The 11,895-nt window shown below is 46.5% G+C and overlaps 1 protein-coding gene across 1 annotated transcript in view; it reads left to right on the top strand.

The window, feature by feature from the left end:
• Positions 1-11,895, top strand: part of IFT140 (intraflagellar transport 140) — a 109,123-nt gene that overhangs the window by 13,569 nt on the left and 83,659 nt on the right. The window contains exons 4-9 of the mRNA XM_019648452.1: positions 5,275-5,396; positions 5,586-5,728; positions 7,489-7,664; positions 8,849-8,940; positions 9,509-9,615; positions 10,313-10,458. Of these exons, the coding sequence (XP_019503997.1) occupies positions 5,275-5,396; positions 5,586-5,728; positions 7,489-7,664; positions 8,849-8,940; positions 9,509-9,615; positions 10,313-10,458 (786 nt within the window). The remainder of the gene's footprint in view (positions 1-5,274; positions 5,397-5,585; positions 5,729-7,488; positions 7,665-8,848; positions 8,941-9,508; positions 9,616-10,312; positions 10,459-11,895) is intronic.

The following is an 11,895-nucleotide window of genomic DNA, read 5'->3' as shown; positions in this document are numbered from 1 at the left end:
CCGGTATATTCCTGATTATTTGAGAGTTTGTCACAGGCCTCATACTTTGCCCCTAGATCCTTTGGCATCAACCCCAAAGAACAAGGACATTGTCCTCCATAAGCATAACAGAGCTAGATATGAGTATAGTGAACTCAGGAAAGGTAATGCAGTGATGTAGTCCTATTAATATTGGTTTGTCGGAAAAGTCATGACGCATTTTTGCAACAAAAAACAGAAAAAAATACGTCATGACTTTTCCGACAGCCCAATAGTACCCGGTGTGCAGTCCATGACAATTTCTCCAGTTCCCCCAGTGATGTCCTTTATAGCGTACTTTGTCCTAACCCAACACCCAGTCAAGGGCCATGCATTGTGTTTGGCTGTCATTTCTCCTTAGATTCCTTTCATCGAGAACAGTTCTGTGGTCTCGTGTTTCTTCTCTATCTCTTTGTTTTTTAGTCTTTCATGACATCGATATTTGGGGAGTCCAAATTAGTTATTGTGTAGACTGCCCCTCCATTTAGATTTGTTTGCTTGTCTCTTTAGATTAAACATTTTTGGCTGGAGCTATCATACAGAGGATCTTGTTTCCTTATCATCCTCTTTTTTCACATATGTGATAGTATACGATTCTGTTCTCTCTCTCTGGCTTTTTCATTTTATGATGTGTTTTGCAGATCTCTCCATATTAGTAAACAGTGAACTTCCTTCTTTTTTTAACCTGCCCTTCATTTTATGAACGTACTACAAGTGTTATTTACTTCCCCAATCCCCATTGATAAACATTTTGGCGGTTTCTAGTCTTTTGCTATACAGACACTGACAAAGTGGCCAGCCGTGTGCTTTTGTCATTTCACACATGTGGGCATTTATAGAAATTCCTAGAAGTGGGGCTGCTGGGCTTTAGTTCATGTGCACTTGTGACATGGTGAGTGTTCCCCTACTTCCCTCCATGGAGCTTGTACCAGCTCACACCAACCCACCAGCGTGTGCGTCCCCACAGTTTATTGTATCCAAGTTCAGAATTTTTCCTGGAAAAGTGACATCTGTTGTGTTCTCGTTTGCATTTCTCTTGCTGTTGAGGATGACTATCCCTTACAACAGCCATTGACATTTCCTTTTCTGGTCGTACCACTTGCCCGTTTTTCTGTTGGTTTGTTCGTTTTTTCCAGGTGATTTTTCTTCTATTTTTCTATTCAATTCCCTCCTCATAACATTGCCCTGGCCCCAGATTCCAACTTCCTTGGTGACCTTTCACACACCCCCTGCTGTGGAATGCTTTTCAAATCTCCTATAGGAATAAAAGAATTCGGGATCATTGAATTTCATCATTCTCATCTTGACTGTATGTATTAAAAAACAATTAACAAAGTAGATTGTCAGGCATGAAATGAAACTCAGACATTTGCTGACCAAGTCCCATGACTCATCTCATTCAAGAGCAGAAATACCTAATCCTTCTAAAAAACTCTAGATTGCGTGGTCCTGATTTAGTAATGGGCTTAAGCAGGAAGAGAAGTAATAACAAATGAATAAGCACTTGGAGTGAACAGGCGTTGCTGCAGGAGGCTCTTCTCGGGTCCTCCCCCAGAGACCCTGCTCTAGTTAGGGTGCATTTGATTAGGAGTGAAACCTACTCAGATTAGCTGAAGCAAGAAGGTGCAATTAACCTGGGGCCATCGGAATGTCCCCAGGTCTCTAGGGACAGGAGCACAGCTGACTTCAGGACTGTCTGGAACCAAGAGTGAGGTGCTGACGGACACATCTGTCTGCCAGCTCATGCGGTTCTGTGGTCCTTCTGCGGCAGTGATCTCTCTCTCTGTCCCGTTCTGTCCACAAGGCAGAATCTCTAGGAATTCACTTACTCTCGTTTCAACCCCCACTCAGAAATGACCTGTCCCTCCTCCTCTGTCCCAAGTGCTGCTCAGGCCAAGTGCCCACATGTGCAGCAGTCAGTGCTGCCCAGGGAGGTGGGAGGAGCCCTAGAAAAGGGACATTGGGCGGATGTTGTGTGACATTAGTCCATTAGCAGTTCCACTGGTAAAGAAAGGGGGAGAATGTCACGTGAACTAGATCTCGCAGAGCCATGAGTGGGATCCGGTAAACCCACACATGACAAAGGCCATGTTCTTAGGGTTATGATAAAATAGAGAACCTAACACAGTGACAGTATGTCCCCAACAAGTCGCATCTAGAACGCTCTAACTTTACATCAGTCCCTTAATACATTAAACTCTTGGCTCTTCACGAAAAGGGCTCATTTCTCACCTTAGGGGTAACTTTTCTTTAGAACCTTACTGTATACAATTACGGTGAATGAAGAAACTTGGAAGGAATGACAGATAATGAAGTGACAGCTCTGAACACAAAGAATTGCCCTGCAGGAGTAGTGGGAGGTAGAAAAACCATTTAGAATCGGGAAGAGGTGCAAGGCTGCCACAGCGGAGATGGGACATTTCCGAGTTTGCCTCTTAAGTCTCCTCTTCGTGTTGCATTTCCACCCGCTTAGCTGCAACCTGAGACAGAGCACGTTTGACTCATTGCATTCTTGGGAATCAGTGGAAGTTTAATTCATGGTCATGGTGGGCTGCATCTGTCCTTCTGTCAAAACAAGGGGCACGGTCCCATGACTGAGCTGAAGTCATTGCTCCCAGGGTCCAGGACCTCTGAGCGTGTTCATGAAAAAAGTTCTTCCCCAAAGCAACAGCCTAGAAACGACATGCTCAGTGTGTCTTGATTGTATTCAGGAACCTGGCTGAGTTGCCAGCTAGCTGCTTGTGTGTGCTAATATGATCTCTGTGAAGTCTATTACTGTGTTAAAAAATAAGTGCTGGGTGATTGGACTTAATGGGCAGAGAGCTGAGGGATGTCTCTGCAGATGCTGCGTGTGCAACAAACGCCATCAGACATACGGGATTTCACAGCACTGTTCTCTAGGGAGGAGGCTGGGTGGCAGGGAAGGAAACATTTCGATTCTCTGTCCTAGTCTTTTTGACTACACAAGCATTATTTTTTTAATGTTATTTTCAAAAGAATCACCAAACACAAAGGAACCAATCGTGCTTTTATTCTTCATAAAGCTGACAAAGTCAAGACAAATTCGTTTGATGATATATACTATTCGTCTCATATGCATATGCATACTCATGTTCCATACTATTTTCAATCTTACATAACTTTTTTTAGATCTTACTGTGTAAGTTGCTTGTAAAGCCGACTTATTTGAAAATCATATCTCCACATACAGCAAAGCGATGTCAGCCAGCCTGTGGGGATCTTGGAATCAATGCTGACTGAAAGCAGGGCGGGAGGAAGAGTGTATTGTGCTTAAGTGTCCACGGACCCTGAGCAGGAAACATACCTTGAGGAATGTCTAGGTATCAGAACAAAGGAACCTTGTAGACAGATTCAGATGGAAATACTGCCATTCGGCAAAGCTGAGCTCGTGTCCTTAATCCTGGAGCCTCCTAAGACCAGTTCTAATGGTCTTGTCTTCTCCCTGCCGCCTTGAACTTTTCTCACACTTATCTGTGCCATTAATGTGGGACTTTGATAACTTGAAAATTGAGCATACAGTGCACCTAGCACCCAGACCCAAGTTTTATTGGTTTCCTCCAATATAAGGAACCAGGGCTGAATCTAGGACTAGGGCAGGACGGTGAGCCCAGAGAATCTGTAGTGCCAGGAAGTAAGGAAGTGCTCACAAAACCCACAATGACCCGGTGTGTCAAAGGGACACAGGAGCCAGCCCACAGAGCTCCCAGTGGCTGAAGCTAGAATAGTTGGAGCAACAAAATAAGTAAAGTAGTATTGGATTATACCCCAAAGTAGAAAATAAATATCCATAGTTCCGTAGTGATACAATCTATGATTGAATAAATACGAGATTGGACAATTAAGTTGGCGAACTCTTCCTAGAAAAAGTGCTACATACCTCATTGCTGAATATCACTATGGTCACCTTCAAAGTACTCCCCTTGGGAAGCTATGCACCAACGCCAGCGCCTAGTCCACCCTTCAAAGCAATTTTGGAACTCTTTTTCTGGAAAGGCCATCAGAGCTGTTGTCATATTACCCTTGATGTCCTGAATGTCATCAAAATGTCTTCCTTTCAATATTTCCTTTATCTTCGGGTAAAGAAAGAAGTCATTTGGGGCCAGATCAGGTGAGTAGGGAGGGTGTTCCAATATAGTTGTTTGTTTCCTGGCTCAAAACTCCCTCACAGACAGTGCCGTGTGAGCTGGTGCATTGTTGTGATGCAAGAGCCATGAATTGTTGGTGAAAAGTTCAGGTTGTCTAACTTTTTTATGCAGCCTTTTCAGCACTTTCAAATAGTAAACTTGGTTAACTGTCCAGTTGGTACAAATTCATAATGAATAATCCCTCTGATATCAAAAAAGGTTAGCAACTTTATTGCAACAAGTTCAGGAACATAATTGTCAGACCTCGCAAATAATGGTGGTGAAGAGGCAAGTCTCCCGTTCTGAAGAATTCCAAATAATTTATGGAGATACTCCATGTTCAGGGAGGTAAGACGTTACTCTGCTCCTCTGTGCGTAGTGACTTCCTTCCAAACAGTACAGGATGGAAAGCGGGGGTGGGGAGGAACATCACAGTGGAGACACCCAACAAACATGACCTCAGCATCAGAGATAAGTCATGTTGAGGGCACGGACTCCTGATACAATGTGATGAGAAGGGCTTAATAGACTTCCTTAAAACTGGAGACCCATCAAAAACAGAAGAGTCTGAGACACGGTTCAGCCCAGAGGAGCCTAAGGAGACGGGATACCCAGACATCACATGGGTCCTGATGAGATCCTGGGTCAGGAAGAGGGCGTTGGGGCGGAACTGAGGAAATGTGACTAAAGACTTTGGCTCCTATAAAGTATTGATATTTTCTCATTAACTCCGAGAACTGTACCACTCTGACGTACTATCTAATAATAGGAGAAACTAGGTGGGGTTATGGGACTTCTTGGAACTGTCTTCACAACTTTTCCATAAATCCGAATCTGTTCTAAAATTAAAAGTTTGTTTTAAAAACTGAACATGTGATGGTTATTATCTCCAGGGAACAAGAATGGGAGCGGGCACATACGAGTAGAAGAGTTTCTGGTTTCTCCATTGAACACTTTTGAACTGTTTGGATTTTTCACAGTGCTCCATGTAGTAGTTTCACTTAAAAAGAAAAAAGATGCATAAGTATATGTCCTATTTCACAGTGTAACTTGCTTTCCACCAGTCACTTAGTAAGAATGTTTCCTCCACACATGATATTGCGTTTTCCAGCTTGGTGTCCTGCTCTTGTGGAGGTTGGACCAAAGGGGCCGAGTACAGGGCACACCCCTGCTGAAACACGAGTACCGAAAATGCCTGACTCACTGCATCTTCCGGCTGCCCCCTCCTGGCGAGTAAGTGTGAGCTCCCGGAGTGGCCTTTGTGTTTACATCCTTGTGGGGTTTTGGTCAGGGACTGTGGTATGACTCTTCCTGACCCTGGAGGGGTCACAGCAGTGAGTCACTCTCCATGCGTCTATAGTGACAGCTCCTTCTTATGAAGAGCAGCAAGAAATCCTGACTTCTGGTGTCATTTGCTTGCAGGGACCTCGTGCAGTTGGCGAAGGCAGCTGTGAGCGGTGATGAGAAAGCCTTGGACATGTTTAACTGGAGGAAAAGTGGCTTCGGAAGTTTCTTGAAAATGGGATCTCAAGAGGGACTGTCATTCTTTGTCAGCTTGATGGATGGTGAGAAACTAACATTGGGATTCTAGGACAGAGGCATTTTAAGGGCATCTGATAAAGATTTTAAACGAATAGTGTTTCTGCATAAAGTTGGCTGTATGCATGCCAATCTCAGCTTTTTGCAGTTATTTATCCACGCAAAGAATGGCTTCACCTGGTTCAGATTAGAGAAAAGTTGAGCTTTATTTGTGTTTGAAGGGTTTTCATGAGGAAGCCATCGATCAGAAGGTCCATCCTGACTGCTTGCTGTGTGTGCATCCGCAGACAGATACAGTCTTGCAAAGAGGCTTTTCTTGCACTCTTGTTATTCAGTCTGTAATTATGAAGCACCCTTTCCATTGCCAGGCACTAGGCTAAGCTCTGGGAATGGAGAGTGAACAGGACGGAGTGGGTTTTGCTTCCAGCCTGCAACCACCAACCAGTCCTTGTCAGTGGTCCACGTTGAATGCCATCTGTCTTGATTTTAACACAACTCCTCCTCAGTGTAAATAGTGAGACAGTCTGTCCCCATGGCAGCTGATAAATGCAATGTGAAGTTAAGAGAAAAAAAGAGTCTTACGTTCACATGAGGCATTCACACGTGTGGGTCTGCTGGGGGAAAGAGGCCAAGAAAGTGAGGCTGGCACAAAGGTGATGAGGTTCGAGGAGGCTGTGTCACCATGATGGGAAGAAGAGAACAGATGATAGCTGCAAGGGGCTGGGGGCATTTGAGACACCTTTCATTTCAGCGGGTGAAGAGACAGCCGAGGGAATTCGGGGAGGTGCCCCAGATGGGCAACGGGGGTGCAGGGAAGGGAGACGCTAGTGCTAGGGCCCCTTAGGAAGAGTGGAGGAGATGGTGTGGGAAAGAGACGCGCGAAGGAGATGTTGGCAGCTGGAGGAGAGGTGTGCTGTGAGTGTCAGTCCTGCCTTGCTCGCGGTAGCTGTGGGCTTTGGAGCCAAATGGTCCCATGTCTAGATGCCTCAGCTTCCTAATGTGTAAAACAGGGAAAGTAAGAGTACCCACAAGAGCTCGCTGGAAACGTCAGTGGAGTTAACACATGTACGTGCCTAGGACTGAGCCTGCCACAGCAGGTGCTTAGCAGGTGCTCCTCATGGCTCCAGTTAGCCTCTAGAGAACCCTGAACTTTTCAGTTTCATAAGCACTCCTGTTATCCATTGGGAATAAGATGAGAGGAGACCAGGAGGGTGAGGAGGCTCTGGAGAGCAGCAGCAATGAACCAAATTCCTGAGAATCTGGCAGGAGGGTCCAGCCACCAAGCCCAGAAGCCTGAGAGAGAAGCCAAGAGGTGGGCGAGGGGCTGGCAGGAGGAGGTGTTCCAGGCTGGAGAGGCCCTGCGGCTTAGACAAAGCAAGATGGCCGACCAGCCATGCACAGGACACAGGTGACAGGACCTGGTGGCCACGGGAGGTGGTAACCCAGGGCCTCAGGGCATGAATGACACTCGTCAGGGGACCAAGATGAACAGAATTTCGAGGCTGCAGTCAGGCGGGACGTCATTATGGACGTTAGAGTCCTCTGATGTTTGTGGTGGTGAAGGAAGGATTGGCTGAGGCAGCAGGAGTCAAGGCCGAACTAACCCGACACAACGGAGCTGATTTCAGGGATGGCAGCCTGTGAGGTCATGCACGTGTACAGATGCTTTTTAATGTTTTCCTTGCAAATTTTTACAATGAAGATGTTTAGTTTTAAAGAGCTAAAGAGATAGACCTGGCTGCTGGTGATTGCCAAGCTGCCTGGTGACTGCCCCCTTTGTCCTCAGGGACAGTGCACTACGTGGACGAGAAAGGCAGGACCACCCAGGCAGCGTCCACGGACAGCTCCATCCAAACACTGTTCTATATCCAGAAGAGGGAGGCGCTGGTGGTGGTCACGGAGAACCTGCTGCTGTCCCTGTATTTGGTGACTCCCCAGGGGGAGGCAGAAGAAGTGATGAAGGTGGGTGGGGGAGGGGCCTTGGTTGGGAGGGCGGGGGGAGGGCAGTGTTCCTGCCCGGTCCTCCTGTCCTCATCTGACCACCCTTCCCAGTTCCTTAGCAAACCTGTTCCAAGGCCACTAAACAGAACTGTTTAGTACCATTATTTATTATATGGCATTCAGCTCACAGGTGAGGGAAACTGTGAATGAAGGAGATTTTTGGGTGTCAGCAGACAGACAGGTTGAGAGTCTGGGCTGCTCAGGTCTGTGCCCCCTTCTCCCCCTCTCCCTGCCCCCCCACAATTGGTAACTTGCAGCCTACAGACCTGGGTGTGACAGAATAACTGTCACCTTGAAGCAGCCCATTCGACCTCCTCAGTGGAACCATGTGAGGAGGGACATCAACCTGTTTCCCACCCATGTGCAGACAAGGCACAGAGGGGGCTCACTGACCATGCGCATTGTCACAGCTGCCCCTCAGCCACACGTGCATCTCTTTCACCCAAGGAGTGTGTGTGACAGCCACTGTCCTTGGGTAGAGGATGTTTCACTGTGGCCACTGAAAAACAGCTCGACATCCTTGAAGGCGCCTCATGGCATCAGCCCCGGCCATCACCACCTGGAGGACGCTGTGAAGGGACGGGTGCAGCGTGTCCCCATGTCAGGTGCCCTCCTGCTGGTTCCCCAAGGAACACTGGACTTCCCCTAAAAATGCTCAAGTAGATTATGGAGGGGTTGATTTTTTATAAGTCAGTGTTTATCCTGTTGTTTATCCCCTAGCAGTTGTAAACATGGTCACTGAATCACGTGGACTTGGGTTCAGATCCCCCCTGAGCCACTCACTGACCAGTGGGCCCTGGGCAGGTTTGTTCCCTGCAAAATGGGGTGTGACACCTGCCTTGGAGGGGGCAGTTGTGCCTGAATGTGGCTCAGCTTGGTAGTCACTCTAGAAATGTGCTGGCTATGCACCAGGCCCTGGGCAGCGGCCATTATTAACTGTTTAATGTGCAAGTGTTGTTGTGGGCTTTGGCCTGTGCATCCTGGAAAGTTGGGGGTGCCTGTCCAGGTGCCCGTATTCACCCTGCCCCTCCTCCATGGGTGAGTCTCCTGAAAGTCACTGCAGACCAGAGACTCAGGCTCATGAGCAGGGACACGCTGTCTCATCAAGGTGACATGCTTCTTTGGGGATGTTTCTCGTTATACAGGTAAAGTTGAGTGGGAAGATGGGTCATCGGGCAGACATTGCCTTAATTGAAGGCAGCCTCCTGGTGACCGCCATCGGGGAAGCAGCCCTCAGGTGAGACGATGCTCCTGTTCGTGTGTGATGGAAAGTCAGTCTCTTCTGAGCACACTTTTTATTGGGTGTAACATACAGACAAAAAATACCCAAATTATAAGAATTTTCACAGCTGGGACACACCTCTGAGATCAAAGAACAAAACATACCAGAGACCTCAGGTGTCCCCGCTTCCCCCACAAGGGTGGCTCTCCCGATGTCTGCCTGTGGAGTTCCTCCGCCTGTTTTTTCTGAGCCGGTTATGGACAGAACCATGTGTGACGTTCTCTGGCGTCTGGCTGCTATAGCTGCACATGGTACCGGGCCTTCTCCGGTTGCAGATCCTTCGTTCTCATTGTGACCTAGTGTCACATGTGAACCCTCTTGTATTAATAGCTGCTTCCTTTGATTATGAACAGGTCACAAAACAGCTCTAAATGTAACACCCGCCTGCTCTTCATATCAATGTCTAAACGACCATGACTTCTTCCTGACTTTTCCAGTTCACTCTGCAAGTCGGTCAGGCCGCTCAGAGTTGACGGCAGCGCACTGACAGTCGCCCCCATGGGCGTTCTTGCTTCCCTTGTAGATTCTGGGATTTAGAACGAGGAGAGAATTATGTGCTGAGTCCAGAGGAGAAGTTCTGTTTCAAAAAAGGAGAGACTATAAACTGTGTCTCTTACTGTGAAGTCAAAGGTGAGATTTCTTGGGCTGGCATAAGGGAGAAAGAGAGCCAACCTCAAGCTTGGCTCTGTGGACTGCAAAATGATGATGGTGGCTAGTCAAAGACTGGTAACTCAATCATAAACTATGTCAAGTCATTTCAATCAAGTCAGGTAAGAATAAGAAAGTAACAATAAGGCTTTTCATCTCACAGGAAGGTCAAGGGGTTTAGTCAAAAGTGTGACCAACCTGGCTGTATGCAGTTGATCTTAGTTCCCTCCCAAAACCCCAAGGAAAAGAAAGTGTAGGAAACTTTAGACACATATATACATATGTGTAAATTATATGCATTATGTGTATATGTGTATACATACACACAGAGGACAGAAAGAATAGATGAGCCGGATCAGCATTTATTTTATGCCTGCTGAGTGCCACGTGCTAGTTGTAGCTTTGGGGGAGCAGATTGAACAGGCAGGTGGTCCCCTGCTCTCACGGAGACAGAGAAACCAGCACCAACACTCCCACCATCCACACTCACATATGCACACACTGTATCGCCAGGGTGTCATCCGTTTCTGCAAAGGAAGATACAGTGGGTGAGGGCTGGAGAGTTACCGGGTGGAGGACTGATGGGATGATATTTCAGAGGGGGTGGTCAGAGAAGGGAGCTTGCTGCTGTTCTTACCCCATTCAAGTCAATGACTGTGAACTCTGTTTTCATTTGTAGGTCTTCTGGCAGCCGGTACCGATAAAGGGAGAGTAGCCATGTGGAGAAAAGTGCCAGGCCCCCAGAGCAGCCGAGGAGTGGAGGGCAAAGACAAGTGGACCCTTCAAACCCCTACTGAGCTCGAAGGAAACATCGCACAGATAAAGGTACAACTGACCAAGGCGTTAGATGCACTCATTCTGTGTCCTGCAAAAGTGGAGGAAGTAATTGATTTTGAACCTATTTTTGTCAGTTATTCCACTTAAAAGACTATATAAAAATAAAGGCCTTTTGGAGTTCAGAATTGTAGATAAGGGATTGTGGATCGGTAGTAATTTATATCTGTTTTCTCTGTCTACCCATCCCTTTATAGCTATCTCTATTTTTTATCTATCTATCTATCTATCTATCTATCTATCTATCTATCTATCTATCTATCTATCTATCTATCTTAAAAACAGCTTTATTGAGATATATAACGTACCAAATAGTTTTCAGTATACTCACAGAGTTTTGCAACCATCACAATAAATTTTAGAACATTTTCGTCACCCCAGAAAGAAATCTCATACCTATTAGCAGCCACTCCCCATTTCCCCCTCCCCAGGTCCGTGCAGCCACTAATCAACTTTCTGTCTCCATGGATTTGCTTATTCTGGACATTCCATATAAGTGGAATCATACACAATATGCATGGATCTGAGATTTCTTTCACTGACCATTATGTTTTCAAGGTTCATCCATAGTATAGCATATGTCAGTCAGTATTTCATTCCTTTTCATGGCTGAGGAACATTCCGCTGTCTGAATAGACCACATTTTGTTATCCTTTCATCCTCTGATGGACATTTGGGTTGTTTCTACTTTTGGACTATTATGAATAATGCTGCTGTGAACATAGGTGTACAAGTTTCTGTGTTTCAATTTCTTTGGGGCATTTGATAATTTTTTTATAATTTGTCTCTGGTGAAACATTGTATCACACCTCCTTTACTTCTTTAAGCCTGGTTTCTTTTCATTCTTTCAGTATGTTTCTAGTTGCTACTTTGGAGTCTTTGTCAAGTCCAATATCTGGGCCCTCTCCGGGCAGTTTCTTTTTTTTTCCCCTTTGTGTGAGACATAGTCTGTTTTGCACGACACTTCATTTTTTTGTTGCAAGCTAGACATTTTAGTTAAAATAACTGTGTCACCTCTGGGATACTGTCCCTCATGCCCCTCTCACCTCCAGGGCTTGCCACTATTGTTTGTTTGTCTATTTGTTTAGTGACTGGCTGGCTGGACCACTGTAGTGGCGTCTCTTTGGCTTGCATTGTGAAGCCTCTGACATTACTCCTCAGAGAATGGGGGCACGAACACAGTCAACCTGGGACATCAGTGCTTTTAGGGGGGGGCTCCCCTGACTGTTCTTTCCCTGACCTCTCTGTTAAGCCTCCTGCCTCTGTCCAGTATCACAGGCCGTGTTAGGCCCCTCAGTTGTCAGCTCTATTGTTTTCTTCAACATCCTGGGGCATCAGTTGCTCCCCAGTCTGGTCCAGTTGAATCTGGGCAGGGCTGGGCTTTGAGTTCTGTGTCTGAGGTTTATTCTGACCCCAGGAGGGCTCCTC

Source organism: Hipposideros armiger, unplaced genomic scaffold (assembly GCF_001890085.2).
Source record: "Hipposideros armiger isolate ML-2016 unplaced genomic scaffold, ASM189008v1 scaffold_126, whole genome shotgun sequence".
Lineage (NCBI taxonomy): Eukaryota > Metazoa > Chordata > Mammalia > Chiroptera > Hipposideridae > Hipposideros > Hipposideros armiger.
Note: the sequence above shows the minus strand (reverse complement) of the source record. Positions and strands in the feature narration are given on the sequence as shown.